This window comes from Papio anubis, chromosome 4 (assembly GCF_008728515.1).
Source record: "Papio anubis isolate 15944 chromosome 4, Panubis1.0, whole genome shotgun sequence".
Lineage (NCBI taxonomy): Eukaryota > Metazoa > Chordata > Mammalia > Primates > Cercopithecidae > Papio > Papio anubis.
This window is the reverse complement of record NC_044979.1, coordinates 136,956,698-136,976,611: the sequence shown is the minus strand read 5'-3', so window position 1 is coordinate 136,976,611 and position 19,914 is coordinate 136,956,698. Positions and strand designations below refer to the sequence as shown.

The 19,914-nt window shown below is 52.5% G+C and overlaps 1 protein-coding gene across 6 annotated transcripts in view; it reads left to right on the top strand.

Moving 5' to 3' along the window:
* LOC101003939 (NADPH--cytochrome P450 reductase) overlaps window positions 1-19,914 on the top strand; it is a 79,186-nt gene that overhangs the window by 55,893 nt on the left and 3,379 nt on the right. For 5 of the 6 annotated variants that reach the window (XM_009202816.4, XM_003895855.5, XM_009202817.4 and 2 more), the window contains exons 3-8: window positions 7,595-7,643; window positions 15,947-16,075; window positions 16,819-16,968; window positions 17,506-17,630; window positions 17,951-18,040; window positions 18,644-18,742. In XM_009202816.4, coding sequence (XP_009201080.2) covers window positions 7,595-7,643; window positions 15,947-16,075; window positions 16,819-16,968; window positions 17,506-17,630; window positions 17,951-18,040; window positions 18,644-18,742 — 642 coding nt within the window. Of the gene's footprint in view, window positions 1-3,189; window positions 3,540-7,594; window positions 7,644-15,946; window positions 16,076-16,818; window positions 16,969-17,505; window positions 17,631-17,950; window positions 18,041-18,643; window positions 18,743-19,914 lie in introns of those variants that run through there. The other variant, XM_021935727.2, reaches the window with a different exon arrangement.

The following is a 19,914-nucleotide window of genomic DNA, read 5'->3' as shown; positions in this document are numbered from 1 at the left end:
ACCCAGCCAGCATTTTTCTTTGTAAATTTTATTTTTCCCAGCTTTAAAATGACATAATTGACAAATAAAAATTTTAGACATAGATTTAAAATTATGTAAGTTTAAAGTATGCAGTGTGATGTGTTGATATACATATCTTAGCTGGGTGTGGTGGCTTACACCTGTAATCCCAGCTATTTGGGAGGCTGAGGTGAGAGGATCGCTTGAAGCCTGGAGGTCAAGGCCAGCTTGGGCAACATAGCAAGACCTCGACTCTACAAAACTTAAAAAAACATTTAAAAATGAGCTGGGCATGGTGGTGTGGACCTGTCATCTCAGCCCTTTGGGAGGCTGAGGTGGGAGGATTGCTTGAACCCAGGAGTTGGAGGCTGCAGTGAGCTATGGTCACACCAGTGCACTCCAGCGTGGGCAATGGAGCAAACCCAATCTCTAGAAAAACTAAAAAAATCAATTTAAAAAAATGATATATGTGGATGACGCTAAAGGGGGGTTGGGGAAACCTGTGTAGGAGGGCAGTGTCTGGAGAGCGGTGGCCCCATGAAGCGCCATTTGGAGCTGGAGTGGAGGGAGCTGACTTGGAAGCAGGAAGGTGGGCTAGGAGGCTGCTGGCCTCAGTCCGGCAGAAATTGACCAGGGCTGCATGTCACAGATGGAGAGCCGAGCGCAAATGTAAGTGTCAATGGATGTGAGAAAGGGCTCCAAGCCAGGGCTTTTGAAAACAATTCTGGGACCCTCATCACCCATCAGAGGTAATGTTCTTATCCCCATTTTACAAATGGCAGTGCTGATCTGAGGAGAGGGTGAGTGACCTGGCCAAGGCTGATGTTAGCACATGAGAGCTGGGATTCCAGCCTGGGGCTTCCTGCACCACGCTTTTGCTCCCTCGGACCCCTGGCTCTTGTCATGGCCACCCCAGCCCACTCCTCCTTTCCATCCCCTTTGATTGCACACAAGAGCAGAGCCACTTTGTGCCAGAGCAGATCGTCTTACTGTTTGAGAGTGTGGCCTTTTCTCTCTATCACTGATGGACTGAATAACCCTCAGTTTCTCTTCTCTGTCTCTGGAAAAGTAGCCGTAGTCCTGGCCACCCCTGGCTCAGGGTCACTGCTGAGGTCGTCAGAAGAGCATCAGGGCTTTTGCGTGTGTGGAACAGCACAGCAGGCTTTCTGAGCCTCACAGACTTGCTCACGGAGTCCTGATGTGAACACATGTTGGAGGACGTGGTTGGGGGGAACAAGGGAGCAGCAGCCCACCAGAGCCTTAGAGCGTCCTGAGGACACTGCCATAGGATCCTTGGGAAGGGCTGTGAGATGCACTCCCTCAACATGCCCGGGGCGCACTGGAGACGGGGTAGAGCGGGGGGAGGTGCACCTTGCTGGGGGAGCAGACAGGAACCCCGGGCGCTGGGCCGCTGTACTCTGGAGCTTTCACAGACCCGGAGTTGAATTGCTGCTTCACCCCCAGCCTCACTGCCCTGTCACAGTGGATAGAAACCCTTGCCCACTGCACGGGGTGGTGAGGATTAAATAAAGTAAAATAGAAAGCTTCTTGAATGCTAGCCAGCATACAGTAGGCACTCAGTAAGAAGTCATTCCCTTCCCCTTTTGTTTCTGACCTGTGGCCACTCACACCTGCTTTCGCCTCCCACTGCCTGCAGCCGGCTGTCTCCGGCAGCTGCCCTCCCCACGCGTTCATCAGTGCCCCTGTCCGCAGAGACAGCTGCTGGCTTCTATCTAAGCTCCAGCAAATTACTTTCTGTTTTCACCAAAGGCTGGCGTTTCAAACCATTAACCCTGTGCCACAAGGCTCAGAAGGTCAAGAAATCTGGGCCCGCCTAGCGGAGCCCACTCTCCGTCCTGCCACGAGTAGGCTGCCCCCAACTCTGCTGCCATCATGCCTCTGTGCCTTAGCCGTCACCCCTTCTCGCTGTGGGCACCTGTGACCCTGGAGCCTGGAGAACGTGGCACTAGACGCTGGGCTCTGAAAGAGCTGGTCCAAAGTAGCTTCCCCATGTGTTGCTAAGGGCAGGGGACAGTCTCAGGAGAAATCGAGTCCACTGTGCAGAAAATCCAACCGGATTTGCTGTTTCCAGAAACGTTCCCTCAGCGTCGCCTGGGACGGGAACAAAATGAACTGCACATCTTGGTTCATCTCGGTCCAAGTGACTCAGTGCTTTTCCCGCCCTCCCTCATCTTCCCCATGCGGTGGACTGCAGCCGACTTCTGATCCTGAACCCAGAAAGACTCCTGCTCCCAATTTAGGCGTGGAGAGCCCTAATTGGAACCATTCATGCTCCATTCTGGAGCCATGTGGTCTCTGCTCCAGGCCGGGCACAGCTGCTACCTCCACCACTGGAGCCTTGGGCTTTCTGGTTTTGTCTGTCTGGTTTTTTTGAGACAGGGTCTCACTCTGTCACCCAGGTTGGAGTGCAGTGGCACAGTCTTGGCTCACTGCAACCTTCACCTCCTAGGCTCAAGTGATCCTCCTACCTCGGCCTCCCAAGTAGCTGGGACCACAGGTGCGCACCACTACACCCGGCTAATTTTTGAATTTTTGGTAGAGACAGGCTGTTTCGCCATGTTGCCCAGGCTGGCCTCAAACTCCTGAGCTGTGGTGTCCACCCACCTTGGCCTCCCAAAGTGCTGTACCGGCGTGAACCACTGCACCCCGCCAAGCCTTGGGCTTTCAGATGGGCTGTTTGCACTCAGGAACCTCGGAAGGGTGCTCCCCAAGACAGAACATCGCCACCGCGAACGGAGCCCACCTTGCCAGGCATTTCCCCGACTGCCCTGATGGGAGGGGAAGGTGTGTCTTTCACGGCACACAGGATGCTCCCTGCTGACGCGGACCCAGGGTCTTAGGCTCTGTTTTCCTGCAGTTCTTTTGTGTGGGGGAAGACGGGGACCAGATCTAATTTAATGTGATTGTGTGGTGCCCTGGCAGCAGGATCAGTGTGACTTCCTTTATGGAGAGCAGCCCTGCCATAGCAACCTGCAGGCTGCCTTCTAGAGTCTAGAAGAGCTTTGTTCCGCAGACATGACTTCCTTTTTTTCTTTTTTTTTAAAATGGGAAAGGGGGAGGGCGTGGGGAGAAGGGCTCTGATATAAACAGTTACCAAGGAGACCCGAGTCGGGGTTGGAAAGGTTTTCTCCTTCCCTCGGTCCATACAGAAGGAGGAGGGGTGTGTGCCCGGCGCAGGGGCTCATGGGAGGCTTCAGTCTGGAGTCCTGAGTCCTGCCTGCTGGGGCTCCAGATGTTGCAGAGTTCTCGGGCTCGTGGGGGCAGACGCAGGCAGGAGCTCGGGGAGATTCCGAGAGGACTTTGGGGTGTCCAGGAGCACTTTGAGGCCACAGGCCCAGGCACCTTTTCCCCACCAGCACAGAACAAGGGATGTACAGGGCCGAACTTTCCATCCGCTGACCCCTGCTGGTGTCCAGGAGAGAGCTGTAGGCCTCCTTTTTCCGTAAGTCCTGGAGCTGAGAGTGAGAAGCCATGGGGTGCACGTACTCGTCTCCACCTGAGGAGCGCGCTCCGAGAAGGTCAGTTCCTGACACTGTCCCTGGCAGCAGACTGCCCTGATGCCCCTTGGCCAGGGGATGCCCACACCCTCACTCTAGTGCGGGGGCTTCCTCCTGGCGGGGACACGCTGGAGGCGTGAAGATGTTGCCGCCTGGAGTTAACAGCAAAGTCAGCCATTCCCGGGGTTGTTGCCCCTGTCTCTGGCAAGGGGCTCAGCCCTGCCTGTGCACTGGTGGCTTCTCTGGTACAGGACTTGCACGCTGCATTTCCCTGCTTCCAAAGGAAGGAATTTGGACTGGAGACCAGGAAAGCCTCATGCACCCTCTTCTCCGCCTATAAATAATCAGGTCCCCCATGCAAATCCAGGGCTGAAGTCCTCCGATGGAATAGAGCCCGTTCAGAGCAGTCCAGTGTGGGCCCCCTCGGGCAAAGCCCGGGAACTCTGCTTCTCGGAGCCCCCCAGCAGGGCCTTGGGTTGGGAAGGGAGTTTCCTGGCACCCTCCCCAGCAGGATGGGTTTAACCAGCAGGAACTTAAAGAAATTGTTCTGTGTTGCACCAGTGACCTAGAGGCACAGGTCCTCCTCCATCTCCTTGGGTTCCCTTTTCCCCGCTGGACCGCTCACACTTCCTAGGCGAACCCTTGCTTTGGGGCAGAGCGGGCTGGTACACGTTATCCACTCTGACGTTCCAGCCCAGAGGCTCCCCTCTCCACTCCCAGAGCCAGCCAGCCTGGCGTTCTGCTTTGTCCAACTGCGTCAGGTCACGTGGAAGCCCTCCTCCACACATCTGTGTGGTCTTAGCACATGCCACTTTGTGCCATGGATGTCTTTGAAATCACAGACTGATCGCCTTCCAGGAATGCCCTTTTTTCTATTGGGTGTTAACCAAGTTCCCCAGTCAGGCACCGGGGAGGCTGCAGAGACCAGATGCAGCACTTTAATAATAGTGTGGGCATGAGAGGGGCGAGGCCTGTGCAGTCCTGTGCCCGTCTAGTGTCAGAGCCAGGATTTAAAGCCAGGTCCGCCCTGCCACGTGGCTCTTCCCATCTTGCTGGGATCCTCCTCAGAGCCTGGCTTCCCCTGGCTGGAGGATTGGGCCTGTGAAGTCACAGGTTGTCTTGTTCTAGTCTCATGCCCTCGGTGCCTGGCACAGGGCCTCCCGTGCCCCCCCCCAGGCTGGCATGCATTACCCGCAAGTACAGGGAGAGCCACCTGGCACTCACGGGGCACCAGGGTTTGCCTCTTGTCCTTTTCTTCAGCAAATCTTCAGATCCACCTTGTTGGAGACGGAACTTCCGTGGAAGCATCTGTCCTTTGAGTAGAGATAGGGGTTGCTTTTCAGCTGATGCCAGATCAGACCTCAGAGTTGGCTAGGGAGTGAGAAGTGCCTTCAACAGCCTCTTAGTCTGCCCCTGTGAGCCTCGTGCTGGACAGAGAACTCAGGGCTGGTCACCCTAGGAGGAGACACAGTGTCCTGTGCCACGTACCAGGCGTTGCGCTCATGGCAGGGACACACGGACACCTCCCCGAGGTTACTCAACCCAGGCCTCCAGTTAAGCCATGGGAATGCACAGAGTAAAGTGCCTTGGCCGACCGGTGTGTGTGCCACAGCGAAGACGGTGATAGGTAGCGTTGCTGCATGAGGGCCAGGGACGGCCTCTCGGAGAGGAAAGTTAAGTTCTGTGGTAAAGGATGAGTAAAAGGTGGGAAGGGGGTCACAGGAAGGACCTTGTAGGCCCAGGGAGTCGCGTGGAAATGTGAGCAGCTTCCTGCAGCCCAGAGAGGCAGGAAATGGGGCCGGGCCACTGCAGGAGGGGTGTGCAGAATCGGCCACTGTCGCCTTGTTTAGAATATCTGCTCCGCCAGGGCCTCCTTACTCAGGTTTAGCTATTCTAATTATCCTTATTGTTGCAGCCTTCAAAATCAGTCAGTCAAGCCCCACATGTACCGTTTCTATTTATTTGTATCGATTGGTTGGTTGATTGACAGGGTCTCACTCTGTCTCCCGGGCTGGAACCCTGATGTTTGAAGCTGCAGTGAGCTATCATCACACCACACGGTCATATGGTCACACAGTGGTGAGATCATCGCCCACTGCAGCTTCAAACACCCAGGTTCAAGCTCTCCCCACCTCAGCCTCCTGAGTAGCTGGAACCACAGGCACAGACCACCACACCTGGCTAAGTTTAAAAAAAAATTTTTTTTTTTTAGAGATAGAGTATTGCTGTTTTACCCAGGCTGGTCTCAAACTGGCCTCAAGTGATCCTCCCACCTTGGTTTCCCGAAGTGCTGGCATTACAAACGCCAGCCACTGAGCCAGGTTCTTGGATGCTCTCTTTAAGAAAATGCCTCTTCTTGGAGGTTGCAGTGAGCTAAGATCGTGCCACTGCACTCCAGCCTGGGCGACAGAAAAAGACTCCATCTCAAAAAAAGAAAAAGAAAAAGAAAATGCCTCTTCAAGTCTTTTGATAGTTTTTCTGATGAAGGATTTGTCTTTCTCCCATTGATTTGTAGGGCTTTCTTACCTTGTCAATCAAAGTCTTTTGCCCACATGTAAGTACATTACAGATATCCTCTGCCACACTGTGGCTTGCCTTTCCTTCCTTTAATGGCATTTTTTAAAAATTTTATTTTACTTTATTTTATTTTATTTTAGAGACACAGTCTCACTCTGCTGCCTAGGCTGGAGTACAGTGGCGCGATCTTGGCTCACTGCAACCTCCACCTCCCTGGTTCAGGTGATTCTCCTGCCTCAGCCTCCTGAGTAGGTGGGATTACAGGTGCGCGCCACCACACCCGGCTAATGTTTGTATTTTTTAGTAGAGACGGGGTTTTGCCATGTGGTCAGGCTGGTCTCAAACTCCTGACTCAAGTGATCCGCCCGCCTCGACCTCCCAAAGTGCTGGAATTACACACATGAGTCACTACGCCCGACCAAAAATGTCATTTTAAATACAAAAATGTATTTTTGTCTTCCAGCTTGTCACTTGATTCAGAATGGCCATATTTCAAATATCCTAAAGATTTGCCACCCAGAGAAAGGTGTTTCCCACCTTGCTGTATTCGGCCAGGGTTTTAACCTCATTCAGCTTGAAAGTCCTGAGCAAGGGGAACTGGGCTTGTTCCTATGGCCCTGCAGACTTGGGGCAAGGGTCAGGAGGAAACAGAAGAACGGAAAATGGGGCAGGGAGGGGATGGTGCAGGGGTGGAAGGCCAGAAGTGGACAGAGGATTGTGTCACCCCAGCCTGATCCTGAGGCTGGCGGGCACCAGGCTGCCCTCTAGAGGGGGCCGACCCAGGTTAGGAATGCAGAGAAGGGAAAAATGAAATGTGGCCCCAGTGCAGGGGAAGCGAAGGGGGTCTTTGAATCCCAGGGGAGCTGACCCCTGTGCAGGACCTTGAGGGCAGAGCGGGAGTCAGCCAGGTGAGGGGAGTGTGGCAGGAAGGCTCTGGGTAGAAGCGCTGGCATGCACAGGATTCTGAGGCCACCATGCGGGGAGGGGGTGTGAATCCGTGCCTCAAGCATGATTTGTGGAGGGGAGTGGCAGGTGACGCTGGAGACAGACTCTGAGGGGACTCGTGTGCCTGGATCCCGTGGGTCATGGGAGCTGTTGAAGAGCGGAGCAGGGCAGTGGCAGATGTGTGAGGCAGGGGCCGGAGAAGGAAGAGGTGAAGAGGTGGAAGGTGGAGGCGAGGTCAGGCCATGGGGACCTGGGCTGTGGGTGGGGAGGAAGAGGGAAGTGGAAACCTTGGCTCTTCCTTGAGGGAAACAAGCCCATATCTATCTGGGTGCCGGAGAGGTCTTGGCTTTGCAAAGCACTGGTGTCGCAAGAGGCTTTACTGTAGGGGAAATGGGAAGGGTGAGCTGGTGCGGGAGGTCTGGGAGCCCTGGTGCTGGTCTAGAGGCCAGCTGCTGGCGTAGCCCCTGGGGAGTAGCACGGGACACAGCTGGAATGTCCCCTTGCTGTGCTGCCACAGCATCCCGTGAAACCTGCATATAAGGACACCCACATCCCATGACACCGTGTCACACGACACCTGCCTCCCACACTCATTGCACACTTTTGTCTTGCAGGACCAGCTCTGTCAGAGAGAGCAGCTTCGTGGAAAAGATGAAGAAAACGGTGAGTTTCCTGCATGCCTTTACTCTTCTCAGGAAGCCTCCGCCCCAGCGGGCACGTAGGCAGGTTGAGTAGACACCTGGCATCACCGCACAGAGGAGGTCCGGGGGCCAGGAGCAGAAACGCAGCCTGGCTCACTTGGGAGTCATTCTTCCTAACCAAAGCCCTGAAGCAGCTCTGCTGTTGCTGGGACAGTTTATTTTCTTGAATGTTTACTTTTTGAACAAACCAGTCTAAGAACAGACCCTCCCTCTAACTCATGAAGCTGCCCTTCTCCCGTCCGGTCCCAGCCTATCCAAGAGCAGAGGTAAATCTCACATAGCTGTGGTCATGGCCCCACTGCCATTTTATCTCTGCTTTGTTTTTGTTACTTTTTTTTTTTTTTTTTGGAGACAGAATCTTGCTCTGTCGCCCAGCCTGGAGTCAAGTGGCGCAATCTTGGCTCACTGCAACCTCCACCTCCTGGGTTCAAGCCATTCTCGTGCCTCAGCCTCCCGAGTAGCTGGGATTACAGGTGCGCGCCACCACGCCTGGTTAATTTTTGTATTTTTAGTAAAGATGGGATTTCACCACGTTGGCCAGACTGGTCTTGAACTCCTGACCTTAGGTGATCCACCCACCTCAGCCTCCCAAAGTGCTGGGATTACAGGCCTGAGCCACTGCACCCGGCCAATCTAAGTATTTAATTTTAGGCATCAGTACTACATTTACATGGTTAAAATAAAAACATCTACTCTTCAGTGGAAAGCTCACCTCTGCCACCCATTCATCCCCACTGTTCTTATTATTTATGGATCCTTCTAGAGTTCCTATATGAATATACAAGTAAAACAGAGACTCTTATTTTCACTTTTCTTATTTTTTAATTTAAAAAAGCTTTATTTTAGAGACAGGGTCTCACTGTATTGCCCAGGCTGGAGTACAGTGGCACCATCATAGCTCACTGCAGCCTCAAACTCCTGGACTCAAGCAATCCTCCTACCACAGCCTCCCAAGTAGCTGGGACTACAGGTGCACACCACCACGCCCAGCTAAGTTTTTAATTTATTCTTCATAGGAACAGGTTCTCAGTATGTTGCCCAGCTGGTCTTGAACTCCTAGTCTCAAGCAATCCTTCTGCCTCTGCTTCCCAAAGTGCTGGGATTACAGGCATGAGCCATCGCATCCAGCCTACACTTTTCTTAAAACACAAAATGTGGCATACGACGTGCACTGTTCCAGATCTTGCTTTTTTTTTTTTTTTTTTTTTTGAGACTGAGTCTTGCTCTGTCACCCAAGCTGGAGTGCAATAGCACAGTCTTGGCTCACTGCAAGCTCCACCTTCTCAGTTCAAGTGATTCTCCCGCCTCAGCCTCTGGAGTAGCTGGGGTTACAGGTGCCTGCCACCATGCCTGGCTAATTTTTGTATTTTTAGTAGAGATGGGGTTTCACCATGTTGGCCAGGCTGGTCTCGAACTGCTGACCTCGTGATCCGCCCGCCTCGGCCTCCCAGAGTGCTGGGATTACAGGCGTGAGCCACTGCGCCCAGCCAACCTTGCTTTAAAAAAAAAAAAACACAACTTAATATGTTTCAAATATCCTTCCATATCAATACAAAGATACGGCCGTCATCATTTTAGCTGTACCGTGATTCCATTTTATGGTCGTCTGGATTCACTGTAATGCATTTAACCCTGTCCTGTTAAAGATGGGCACTGGGGCTGTGTCTACTCTTTGGCTCTTACCAACAATGCTGCTGTGAATTTATGGCTCGGTTTGCACATTTGCAAATACAAAGCAGTTCCAGAAGTGGAATTGCTGAATCGGAAGGTAGATGCGTTTGCAATCGTGATAGAAGCTACAAATCGTCCCCGTAGGAGTCACACCATGGCACGCGCTCAAGAATAGCAATGTGTGAGAAAACTGTTCCCCACAGCCTTGCCAACAGTTTGTTATTAAAGTTTAGATTTTTGCCAGTTTTCTAGGTTTTAAAAAAAAAAAAAATCTCAGTATAGCTGTAATTTACATTTTTATGAATGAGATTCAGTAGATTTTCACCCATCTTTTTTTTGTTTTGTTTTGTTTTGTTTTGTTGTGTTTTGTTTTGTTTTTGTGAGACAGGGTCTCGCTTTGTTGTCCAGGCTGGAGTGCAGTGACGTGATCTTGGCTCACTGCAGTCTCCACCTCCCAGGTTCAAGCAATTCTCCTGCCCCAGCGTCCCGAGTAGCTGGGGTTACAGGTATGTGCCACCATGCCTGGCTGATTTTTGTATTTTTAGTAGAGACAGGGTTTTGCCATGTTGGCCAGGCTGGTCTCAAACTGCTGACCTCAGGTGATCCACCCAACTTGGCCTCGCAAAGTGCTGGAATTACAGGCCTGAACCACCATGCCCAGCCTTTTTTTTTTTTTTTTTTTTTAAATAGATTCTCTCTTCACATCTTTTGCCCATTTTTCTGTTGGAATTGATCTTTCTCCTTGAAATTATTAGGGAGAGAGCCTCTTGTCTGTGATACAAGTTGAAAATATCTTGCCCGTTAAATAGTTTGTCTTTTAGTGAGATTCCATCTCTTAAAAAAGAAAGTTTGTCTTTCTTTTTTTTTTTTTTTTTTTTTTTTTTTTTTTTTTTTTCTCTGTCGTCCTTGCTTGAGTGCAGTGGCCAGATCTCAGCTCACTGCAAGCTCCGCCACCAGGGTTCCCGCTATTCTCCTGCCTCATCCTCCCGAGTAGCTGGGACCACAGGCGCCGCCACCTCGCCCGGCTAATTTTTTGTGTTTTTAGTAGAGACGGGGTTTCGCCGTGTTAGCCAGGATTGTCTCGATCTCCTGACCTTGTGATCCGCCCGTCTCGGCCTCCCAAAGTGCTGGGATTACAGGCTTGAGCCACCGCGCCCGGCCGAAAGTTTGTCTTTCAACTTAGCTGATCGCATTTTTATTTGTTTTGCTGTGTAGATGTTACGTAGTCAACTGTATGATTCTTTCTTCCCCCATGCTAAAGAGATAAAGATATTCCTGTATATTTTCTTCTAGTACTTTTAGGGTTCGTTTTTCATATTCAAAATTTAAAATCTGATCTATTGGGAATTTATCCTGATGTAAGATGTGAGGTATGAATCCAACTCTACATTTTTCGTAGCTGTCTAAACACCATGTAATAGAGTCCATCTTCCCCCCACTGTTTTGAAATGCCAGCTTTATCATATGCTTAATTCCTGGGCTGGGCACAGTGGCTCACGCCTGTAATCCCAACACTTTGGGAGGCTGAGGTGGGCAGATCGCTTGAGCCCAGGAGTTTGAGACCAGCCTGGGCAACATTGGTGAAACCTCATCTCCACAAAAACTAGAAAAATTAGCGGGACACAGTGGTGCACGCCTATAGTCCCAGGTACCTGAGAGGCTGAAGTGGGAGGATAGCTTGAGCTTGGGAGGCAGAGATTGCAGTGACCACTGTACTCAAGCCTGGGCAACAGAGCTACACTCTGAGTCAAATAATAATAATGATTCCAATATGTATACTGGTTTATTTTCATATTTGCTTGTTTAAGTGCTTTGATCTGGCTATCTGTTTATATATCGTGTCATACTGTTCTGATTATTAAAGTTTTATAATCTGTTTTAATACTCAATAGTGCCAGGCACAGTCTCCCCACCCCATTGCTATTATTGTCAGCTTTCCTGGCTGCTATTCCATACCTATTTATTTCTGGGGGGGGAACAGCTTTATTGAAATATAATTTGTATACCATACATACCCATTTTAAAGTATATACTTTAGTGTTTTTTAGGATATTCACAGAGTTGTACAGCTGTCACTACAATCAATTTTATTTATTTTTTTTCTTGGAGATCAAGTTTTGTTCTTGTTGCCCAGGCTAAAGTGCAATGGCGTGATCTCGGCTCACTGCAACCTCCGCCTCCTGGGTTCAAGCGATTCTCCCGTCTCAACCTTCCAAGTAGCTGGGATTACAGGCGCCCGCCACCACGCTCAACTAATTTTTGTAGTTTTAGTAGAGATGTGTTTTCACCATGTTGGTCAGGCTGGTCTCAAACTCCTCACCTCAAGTGATCCACCCGCCTCGGCCTCCCAAAGTGCTGGGATTACAAGTGTGAGCCAACGCGCCCGGCCAATCAATTTTATTGATAGAACATTTTCTTCATCCCCAAAAGAGACCCCATACCCATTAGCTGTCACCTCCTCATTCCCTAGTTCCCCACCTCCAGTTCCAAGCAACCATTATCTGCTTTCTGTCTCTACAGATTTGCCTATGCTGGACATTTCATTTAAAGGAATCACACAATATGTGGCTTTTTGTTTCTGGGTTTCTTCTTTTCTTTTTGAGATGGAGTCTCGCTCTGTCGCCCAGGCTGGAGTGCAGTGGCACAATCTCGGCTCACTGCAACCTCCACCTCCCGGGTTCAAGCAATTCTCCTGCCTCAGCCTCCCGAGTAGCTGGGATTACAGGTGCCCCCACCGCACCTGGCTGATTTTTATATTTTTAGTAGAGACGGGGTTTCACCATGTTAGCCAAGCTGGGTCTCTGGATTCTTTTCACTGGGCACGTTGTGTTCAAAGTTCACCCACGCTGTAGCATATATTAGTACTTCCTTTTTATTGCCAAATAATATTTCAGTGTATGGATTCTTACTTATTTTTCCACGACTTTTAGGATCAATTTGTTGAGGAAAAAAGAGCTGTTCAGATTTTTTTTTTTTTTTGGGTAGAGACTAGGTCTCACTATGTTGCCCAGGCTGAGCTCAAACTCCTGGGCTTAAGCAGTACTCCTGGTGTGACTTCCCAGGGTACTGGGATTACACAGGTGTGAGCCACGGCACCCGGCTGCTTCAGATTTCTATTACATCATGCCACATTTCTCTAGTGACATAAGTAGAGCTGCCATTTCTATGGGTCGAGACTCCCTGTCCACAACCGGGGTGCCTTTCCATTGGCATGAGTCCTTCGTGTGTTGTTCAGTAGCCTCTGACACATCTCTTATAAAGTTTATTTCTAGGTATTTTATATATTTTGATGCTACTGTAAATATTTAGCTGCTATCTTAGGTCATCTTTTGTTCTCTTAACCTGATCATCATAAGCACTTTCTCTTCTATTATTTTTACAGTGATTATTTTAAAATATTCTTTTGGGCAAAACCCTGTCTCTACTAAAAATACAAAAATCAGCCGGGCCTGGTGGCACGTGCCTGTAGTCCCATGTACTCGGGAGGCTGAGGTGGGAGAATCCCTTGAATCCGGGAGGCGGAGGTTGCAGTGAGCCGAGATCGCACCACTGCACTCCAGCCTGGCCAACAGAACAAGACTCTGTCTCAAAAAAAAAAAAAAAAAAAAAAAATCCTTTTGGCTGGGCATAGTGGCTCACGTCTGTATTTCCCCACTTTGGGAGGCCGAGGCGGGTGGATCACCTGAGGTCAGGAGTTTTGAGACCAGCCTGGCCAACATGGTGAAACACTGTCTCTACTGAAAATACAAAACCCTAGCCAGGCATGGTGGCGGGTACCTGTAATCCCAGCTACTCTGGAGGCTGAGGCAGGAGAATCGCTTGAACCCAGGAGGCAGAGGTTGCAGTAAGCTGAGATCCCATCACTGCACTCCAGCCTGGGTGACAAGAACGAAACTCCATCTCAAGGAGAAAAAAAAAATCCTTTTAATGAATTAACAATGACTTGTAGAAAATTCAGGAACTTTAAAAAGTATAAGAACATTTATTGTAATCCATAAGGTTTTTTTGGCGGTGGTTTTGAGACTCAGTCTCACTCCTGTCACCCAGGCTGGAGTGCAGTGGCTCGATCACAGCTCACTGCAGCCTCAACCTCCCAGGCTCAAGTGATCCTCCCACCTCAGCCTCCCAAGTAGCTAGAATCATAGGCACCACAGCCAGATACTTTTTTTGTATTTTTAGTAGAGACGGAGTTTTGCCATGTTGCCCAGGCTGGGCTCAAACTCCTGGGCTCAAGTCATGCTGCTACCTTAGCCTCCCAAAGTACTAGGATTACAGAAGTGAGCTGCTGCACCCAGCCCCATACGTTTTGTTTTATATGAGGTGGGATTCAGTGTGGAAACTAGAGACCGCTTTAGGCATTTTAATCTAGAAGGGATTTCACACAGGGAAGGGGGTGCTTCCAGGTTACTGGAGGGGCTGAAGGAGCAGGTTTCAGGTTGGTCTCTAAGATATAACAGAAGTGACCTGCGAGGTAACTGCTCCCTTCGAATCCAGCCTGAAACTGTTGAGTTCAGGATACACCACGTGTAGCTGTGATCCGGGATAAGAAGCTACTTCTACAGCTGCCTCTGAACACCACATAAGCCAGTAGCCAGGAGTAGGAACTTGCAGTCTGGCTACCAAAACTATTAGAAATACCTCAGGTGGCCAGGTGCAGTGGCTCATGCCTGTAATCCCAGCATTTTGGGAGGCCGAGGTGGGCGGATCACCTGAGGTCAGGAGTTTGAGACCAGCCTGGCCAACATGGTGAAACCCAGTCTCTACTAAAAATTCAAAAAAATTAGCCAGGCGTAGTGGTGGGCGCCTGTAATCCCAGCTACTCGGGAGGCTGAGGCATGAGAATTGCTTGAACCCAGGAGGCAGAGGTTGCAGTGAGCTGAAATCATGCCACTGCACTCCAGCCTAGGCCACAGAGCGCAACTTCATCTCAAAAGAAAAGAAAAGAAAAGAAAAAGTGAAAGAAATACTTCAGGCACTGAAGACCAGGCACTGCTGCAGAGAACCTCACATTTGCATGAGGGGCCAGGAAGCCTTTGCCTCCCTTCCACCCTTCACATCTTGCAAAGCATGTCCAATTGGCTGGACCAAATTGGCTGCGACTCCAGCCCCAAGGGGCTCTGGGGAACAGGATTTCAGGCTTTTCAACAGCTGCTGTAGGAGGAGGGTGGACTGACGAGTATATGAGCCAGCCCCAGGACCTTTCCCTGTTGTCTAAAATTTTATAATAAATATGTATTATAATTAACCAGAAAACACTCCCAGAACTCCCCATTTTAGGGACTTTTGGTTTATTTCTTGCCAGTCTGTTTTCTTTGTGCCTATGGGTATAGAAAGAAAATATATATGTATGTTTTGATACACGTGTCTATTATTTATATAACACAATTGGATTGTACAGCCAGCCATGCATATCTGAGTTCTGAGTTCATGAATTCAACTGCAGATTGAAAATATTTGGAGAAAAAATGTATGGTTGTGTCTGTCCTGAACACATACTGTCATGTTACTGTTCCCTAAACAATACAGCGTAACAACTATTTACAGAGAATTTACATTACATTAGATATTATATTAATAAGTAGAGATGATTTAAAGTATGTGGGAGGATTTGTGTAGGTTACACACAAATACATCATTTTATAGCAGGGACTTGAGCATCCTTCGATTTGTTTCTTTTTTTTTTTTTTGAGATGGAGTTTCGCTCTTGTTGCCCAGGCTAGAGTGCAATGGCGCCATCTCGGCTCACCATAACCTCCGCCTCTCAGGTTCAAGCGATTCTCCTGCCTCAACCTCCCAAGTAGCTGGGATTACAGGCATGCGCCACCATGCCTGGCTAATTTTGTATTTTTAGTAGAGACAGGTTTTTCTCCATATTGGTCAGGCTGGTCTCGAACTCCCAACCTCAGGTGATCCACCTGCCTCGGCCTCCCAAAGTGCTGGGATTATAGGCGTGAGCTACTGGAGGCGGAGTCTTGCTGCCACCCAGGCTGGAGTGCAGTGGCGCGATCTCAGTTCACTGCAACCTCCACCTCCTGGGTTCAAGTTGTTCTCCTGCCTCAGCCTCCCTAGTAACTGGGATTACAGGTGCATGCCACCATGCCCATCTAATTTTTGTATTTTTAGGAGAGACAGGGTTTCACCGTGTTGGTCAGGCTGGTCTCCTAACCTCAGGTGATCCACCCACCTCGGCCTCGCAAAGTGCTGGAATTACAGGTGTGAGCCACCACACCCGGCCGCATCCTTGGATTTAAATATCTATGGGAGGTCCTGGAAGCATTCCCCCACAAATAAGGGCTATACATTGGTTACCCTTTTTAACTTTCTTTTTTCCCGTGTCATGAAAATGTCAGACGTGTGATCTTGAGCAGCCGCGTGTGAGATTGCGTTGGTGACCTTTGCCCTCCTTTGCCACAGTGGCTGTGACAGTGAGAAGCGAGTCCCAGAGGAACTTAGAAGGGACTCAAAGCCAGGGAGGAAAGAGGGCAGCCTGGAGGGCCCCCGCCTGCCAGGCCTGCCCGGCTTGCCCAGTGGGTGTCCACCGGAGCCGTGGCTGAGGTCTGTGGCCCTCACCAACCCTGCATCTGCCTTCCTTAGGGGAGGAACATCATCGTGTTCTACGGCTCCCAGACGGGGACTGCAGAGGAGTTTGCCAACCGCCTGTCCAAGGACGCCCACCGCTATGGGATGCGAGGCATGTCAGCGGACCCCGAGGAGTATGACTTGGTAAGCTGCCACTGCGGGCCGGCCCCAGATGGAGGCAGTGGGCAGGACGGGGAGCAGGTCTGTAGGGCGCCCCTCAGCAGGGAGTGGGGTCCTGGGAAGACGTCCTTGGAAGTTGCCTTCCTGTGAGGGTCACTGCCATCCCTGCCTGGGCTAACTGAAGGAAGGGCCATTCCTGCAGCTGCAGCCACACGCCAGGCGTCCTTTCCCCAGGACCGGCCCTCCCCGGAGCGCCAGCTGCCCTCCTTGTTGCCACCACATCTCCCAAACCAAACCCACCCTCCCCAGCTGCTCCACTCCCCCCTCCTCCGGGGTCTTGGTGACGGGCACCACCGCACAGCCATCTCCAGGCTGCATTTCAAGTTGATGAACAATTTAGATTATCAGTGAGCACCAGGGCCATGTGGTGCTTGGGAGCCCTGGAATGATGAAGTTCCCAGGGTGACCGCAGACCTGCATCAGCACAGGAGGCCACGTTCTGGTGGCTCTTTTGTGGCAAACTTCACTTTCCTCTAGAAACACATCCTCTCCACTCCAGCCCAACACAGGTGGCCTTGTCCTGCCCACCTGACACAGATGCCCATGCCCCACCCTCTGTGTCATTCCTTCTTTCCGATCCCATGACACCCGGACATCCCTGGCCTGGCACCACCCTGGGCAGGACCTGGCCTTCCCCGTCTGGTGCGGGTTGAACCTTGAGCAGGCTCAGTCATAGCCGGGGCGCGGTCCTGCCCCTATCTCTGCAGGCTGACCTGAGCAGCCTGCCGGAGATCGACAACGCCCTGGTGGTTTTCTGCATGGCCACCTACGGCGAGGGGGACCCCACCGACAATGCCCAGGACTTCTACGACTGGCTCCAGGAGACAGACGTGGATCTCTCTGGGGTCAAGTTTGCGGTGAGTCACCCAAAGACTGCTGTGGGCTCCCGGTGGCCTGCGGTGCCTCCGGATCCTTGTGTCTGAAAGGCAGCCCTCCAGACCCCCACCCTGTTCTCAGCAGCCAGGGCAGGCCACTCGTGAGACCCTCTGCTCTGCCCTGGACCCCAGCACTATGAGAGTGTCCCCTCCCTGTCCTCAGCTCCAGGGGACATTGGGTGCTGGAGACTAAAGGCAAGAGGGTTCTGGCTGGACGACTGAGACTTGGCTGGGCTAGGGGAGCTGGAGTCCCAGCCAGTGGGGAGGGTGGGCTGCCTCCACTTCCCCATGGGTTGAGGCTGGCGGTGGACGGGGCAGGCTGTGGGCTGCAGGTCACCCAAACGAAGCCTCTTCAGTGGCCCAGTGTTCCTCACAGTGCAAGGCACCTGATGGGATGGAGGCCTGCAGGTGTTCCCAGCAGCTCAGCCGGCGCTGTGGGGCCTCCCACCCCGCCCCCATGGCACCTCCCGCTGGTCAGGCCGAGGGCCAGGCCTCAGAGCGGCCCCTGTGTCCACACAGGTGTTTGGTCTTGGGAACAAAACCTACGAGCACTTCAATGCCATGGGCAAGTACGTGGACAAGCGGCTGGAGCAGCTCGGGGCCCAGCGCATCTTTGAGCTGGGCTTGGGCGACGACGATGGGAAGTGAGTGCCCACCCTGCCACCCTGATCAGCGCTGTGGGCCTAGGCAAGGGCCGTGGAACGTGAGGGGCACGCACACCCTTGTGTCAGCTGAGACTCAGCGACACGCACCTCCCACACAGGGAAGGGGCTCTCCCGCCTCTGCCCTGCCCCTGCCGGTGTTGCTTTTCGGCTTGTCCAACTCCCTGGAGCCTTCCTGATGCTCTGGGTTGATGTCACTGGGCGCCCAGTCCTGAGCTTTGGGGACGGGGCGTGCCTGGCACCAGGTATTGTTGCCACATCGGCCTGCCCTGAGCCGTTCCCCACTCCTCTCCTCGGCCCAGCTTGGAGGAGGACTTCATCACCTGGAGAGAGCAGTTCTGGCCAGCCGTGTGCGAGCACTTTGGGGTGGAAGCCACTGGCGAGGAGTCCAGGTGAGCGAGGGCCCGCAGGTGCCACCGGTGGGTGGGCTGGGCGGGTCCTGTGCCGAGGGCGGCCACCCTGGAATGGGGGCTGGCAGTGGGTCGCAGCGAGGTCGAGGAGGGACCTTGGTCCCAGCCAAGGACTCACTCTGCCACCTTGCTCTGCACTGCCCCGGGGCAGCGGGGCGCACCCCACCTGTCGACAAGGACACAGTGCGTCGGGCTCTGAGGCTAGGTTCAACTTTGGCAGAGGGGTTCATTTCCTTAAAATCTGTCTCCATAGACTTGGCCAAAAACAGCGTTCCTCTCTGTGCCCTCGATGGCCCCTGGGTGCTGCCCGGGCTTTCTTTACCTTCTCCCAGAATCTCCCGGAAGCCTGCCCAACCCTGCCCCGGCTTCTGGGCGCCTGACCCCCAGCAGCTCCATGCCACCTCCCTCCTTGCTCCCTCGCCTGCCCTCCTTGCGCATCTGCAGCAGGGGCTCCCCCGCCTCCTGTCGTATGTACCTGGGCCCTTGCCCCGAAGGCCATGCGCCATCTCCCCTGTAGTCCAGCCCCTCCCTCTCAGGACTGACCCCTGCTGCTTCCCAGCCTCACCCTCGGTCTTCCCCTTCCAGCATTCGCCAGTACGAGCTTGTGGTCCACACTGACATAGACGCGGCCAAGGTGTACGTGGGGGAGATGGGCCGGCTGAAGAGCTACGAGAACCAGAAGCCGTGAGTGGAGGGAATGTGGCTTGGGGCAGACGGCTCTATGGCCGCTGGTGCATCCCAGACTCAGTCTGCCGTGTATCCCCATATCCCCGCAGGGCCCTTCTCACCAGACCCCGTGCCACGAGTGGGTGTGAGTGTCCCTACACAGGGAAGGCATGAGGCCCAGAGCAGAGAGGGGAACTGCCCGAGAGCCAGGCAGCTGCTCCATGCCCTGACGCAGTGCCTGTCCAGGGCCCGGCCCCGGAAGACTGGCACTCGCCCAGTTTGTACTGAGCTCACTTAGCCACCTTACTCTACACTGCCCAGGGCCGCAGGGCGCGTCCCACTTCTCAACAAGGACACAGCGCACTGGGCTCTGTGGCTACGATCCTCTTTGGCAGCTGGGCTCATTTTCTTAGAATCTGTCTCCATAGATAGACTTGGGGAAAACCTAGCGTTCCTCTGTGCCCTTGATGACCCCTGGGTGCTGGCCAGATTCCTGCCTGAGCCACCCAGGGAAGTCCGTGCCACTGCATCCAACACCAGCTGCCCTGCTTTCTGTAGGCCTGCCCCAGCCTGGCTGGAGCAGGAAGCCCCGCATTTCAGTGGCTTTCCGGAGTGCAGATTTCTGTCTCGTCCACGGTGTAGTCCAGGACATGTGGGGGTGGGGAAGCTATGCCCCTCATATGGAGACCCAGCCACCTTCCAGCCTGTGGCACCGTCAGCTTGGGTCTCACAGTTCTTTTAAGGGCCAGCCTCAGTTTCCACATTTGGAAATGGAGACACTGATGACCCAGCTCTGCCCACGTGGTGGGACTGTAGAGAGAACTGCATTGGGGCCAGGCGAGGTGGCTCACACATGTAATCCCAGCACTTTGGGAGGCCGAGGCGGGTTACTTGAGGTCTAGAGTTCGATACCAGCCTGGCCAACATGGTGAAACCCCGTCTCTAGTAAAAATATAAAAATTAGCCAGGCGTGGTGGCGCACGCCTGTAATTCCAGCTGCTCAGGAGGCTTAGGCAGGAGAATCACTTGAACCTGGGAGGTGGAGGTTGCAGTGAGCCGAGATTATGCCACTGCACTCCAGCCTGGGCGACAGAGCGAGACTCAGTCTCAAAAAGAAAGAGAACTGCATTGGATCGGGCTGGGAGAGCCCTTGATGTAACCGGTGAGATTTCCTCGTGGAGATCTCTTGA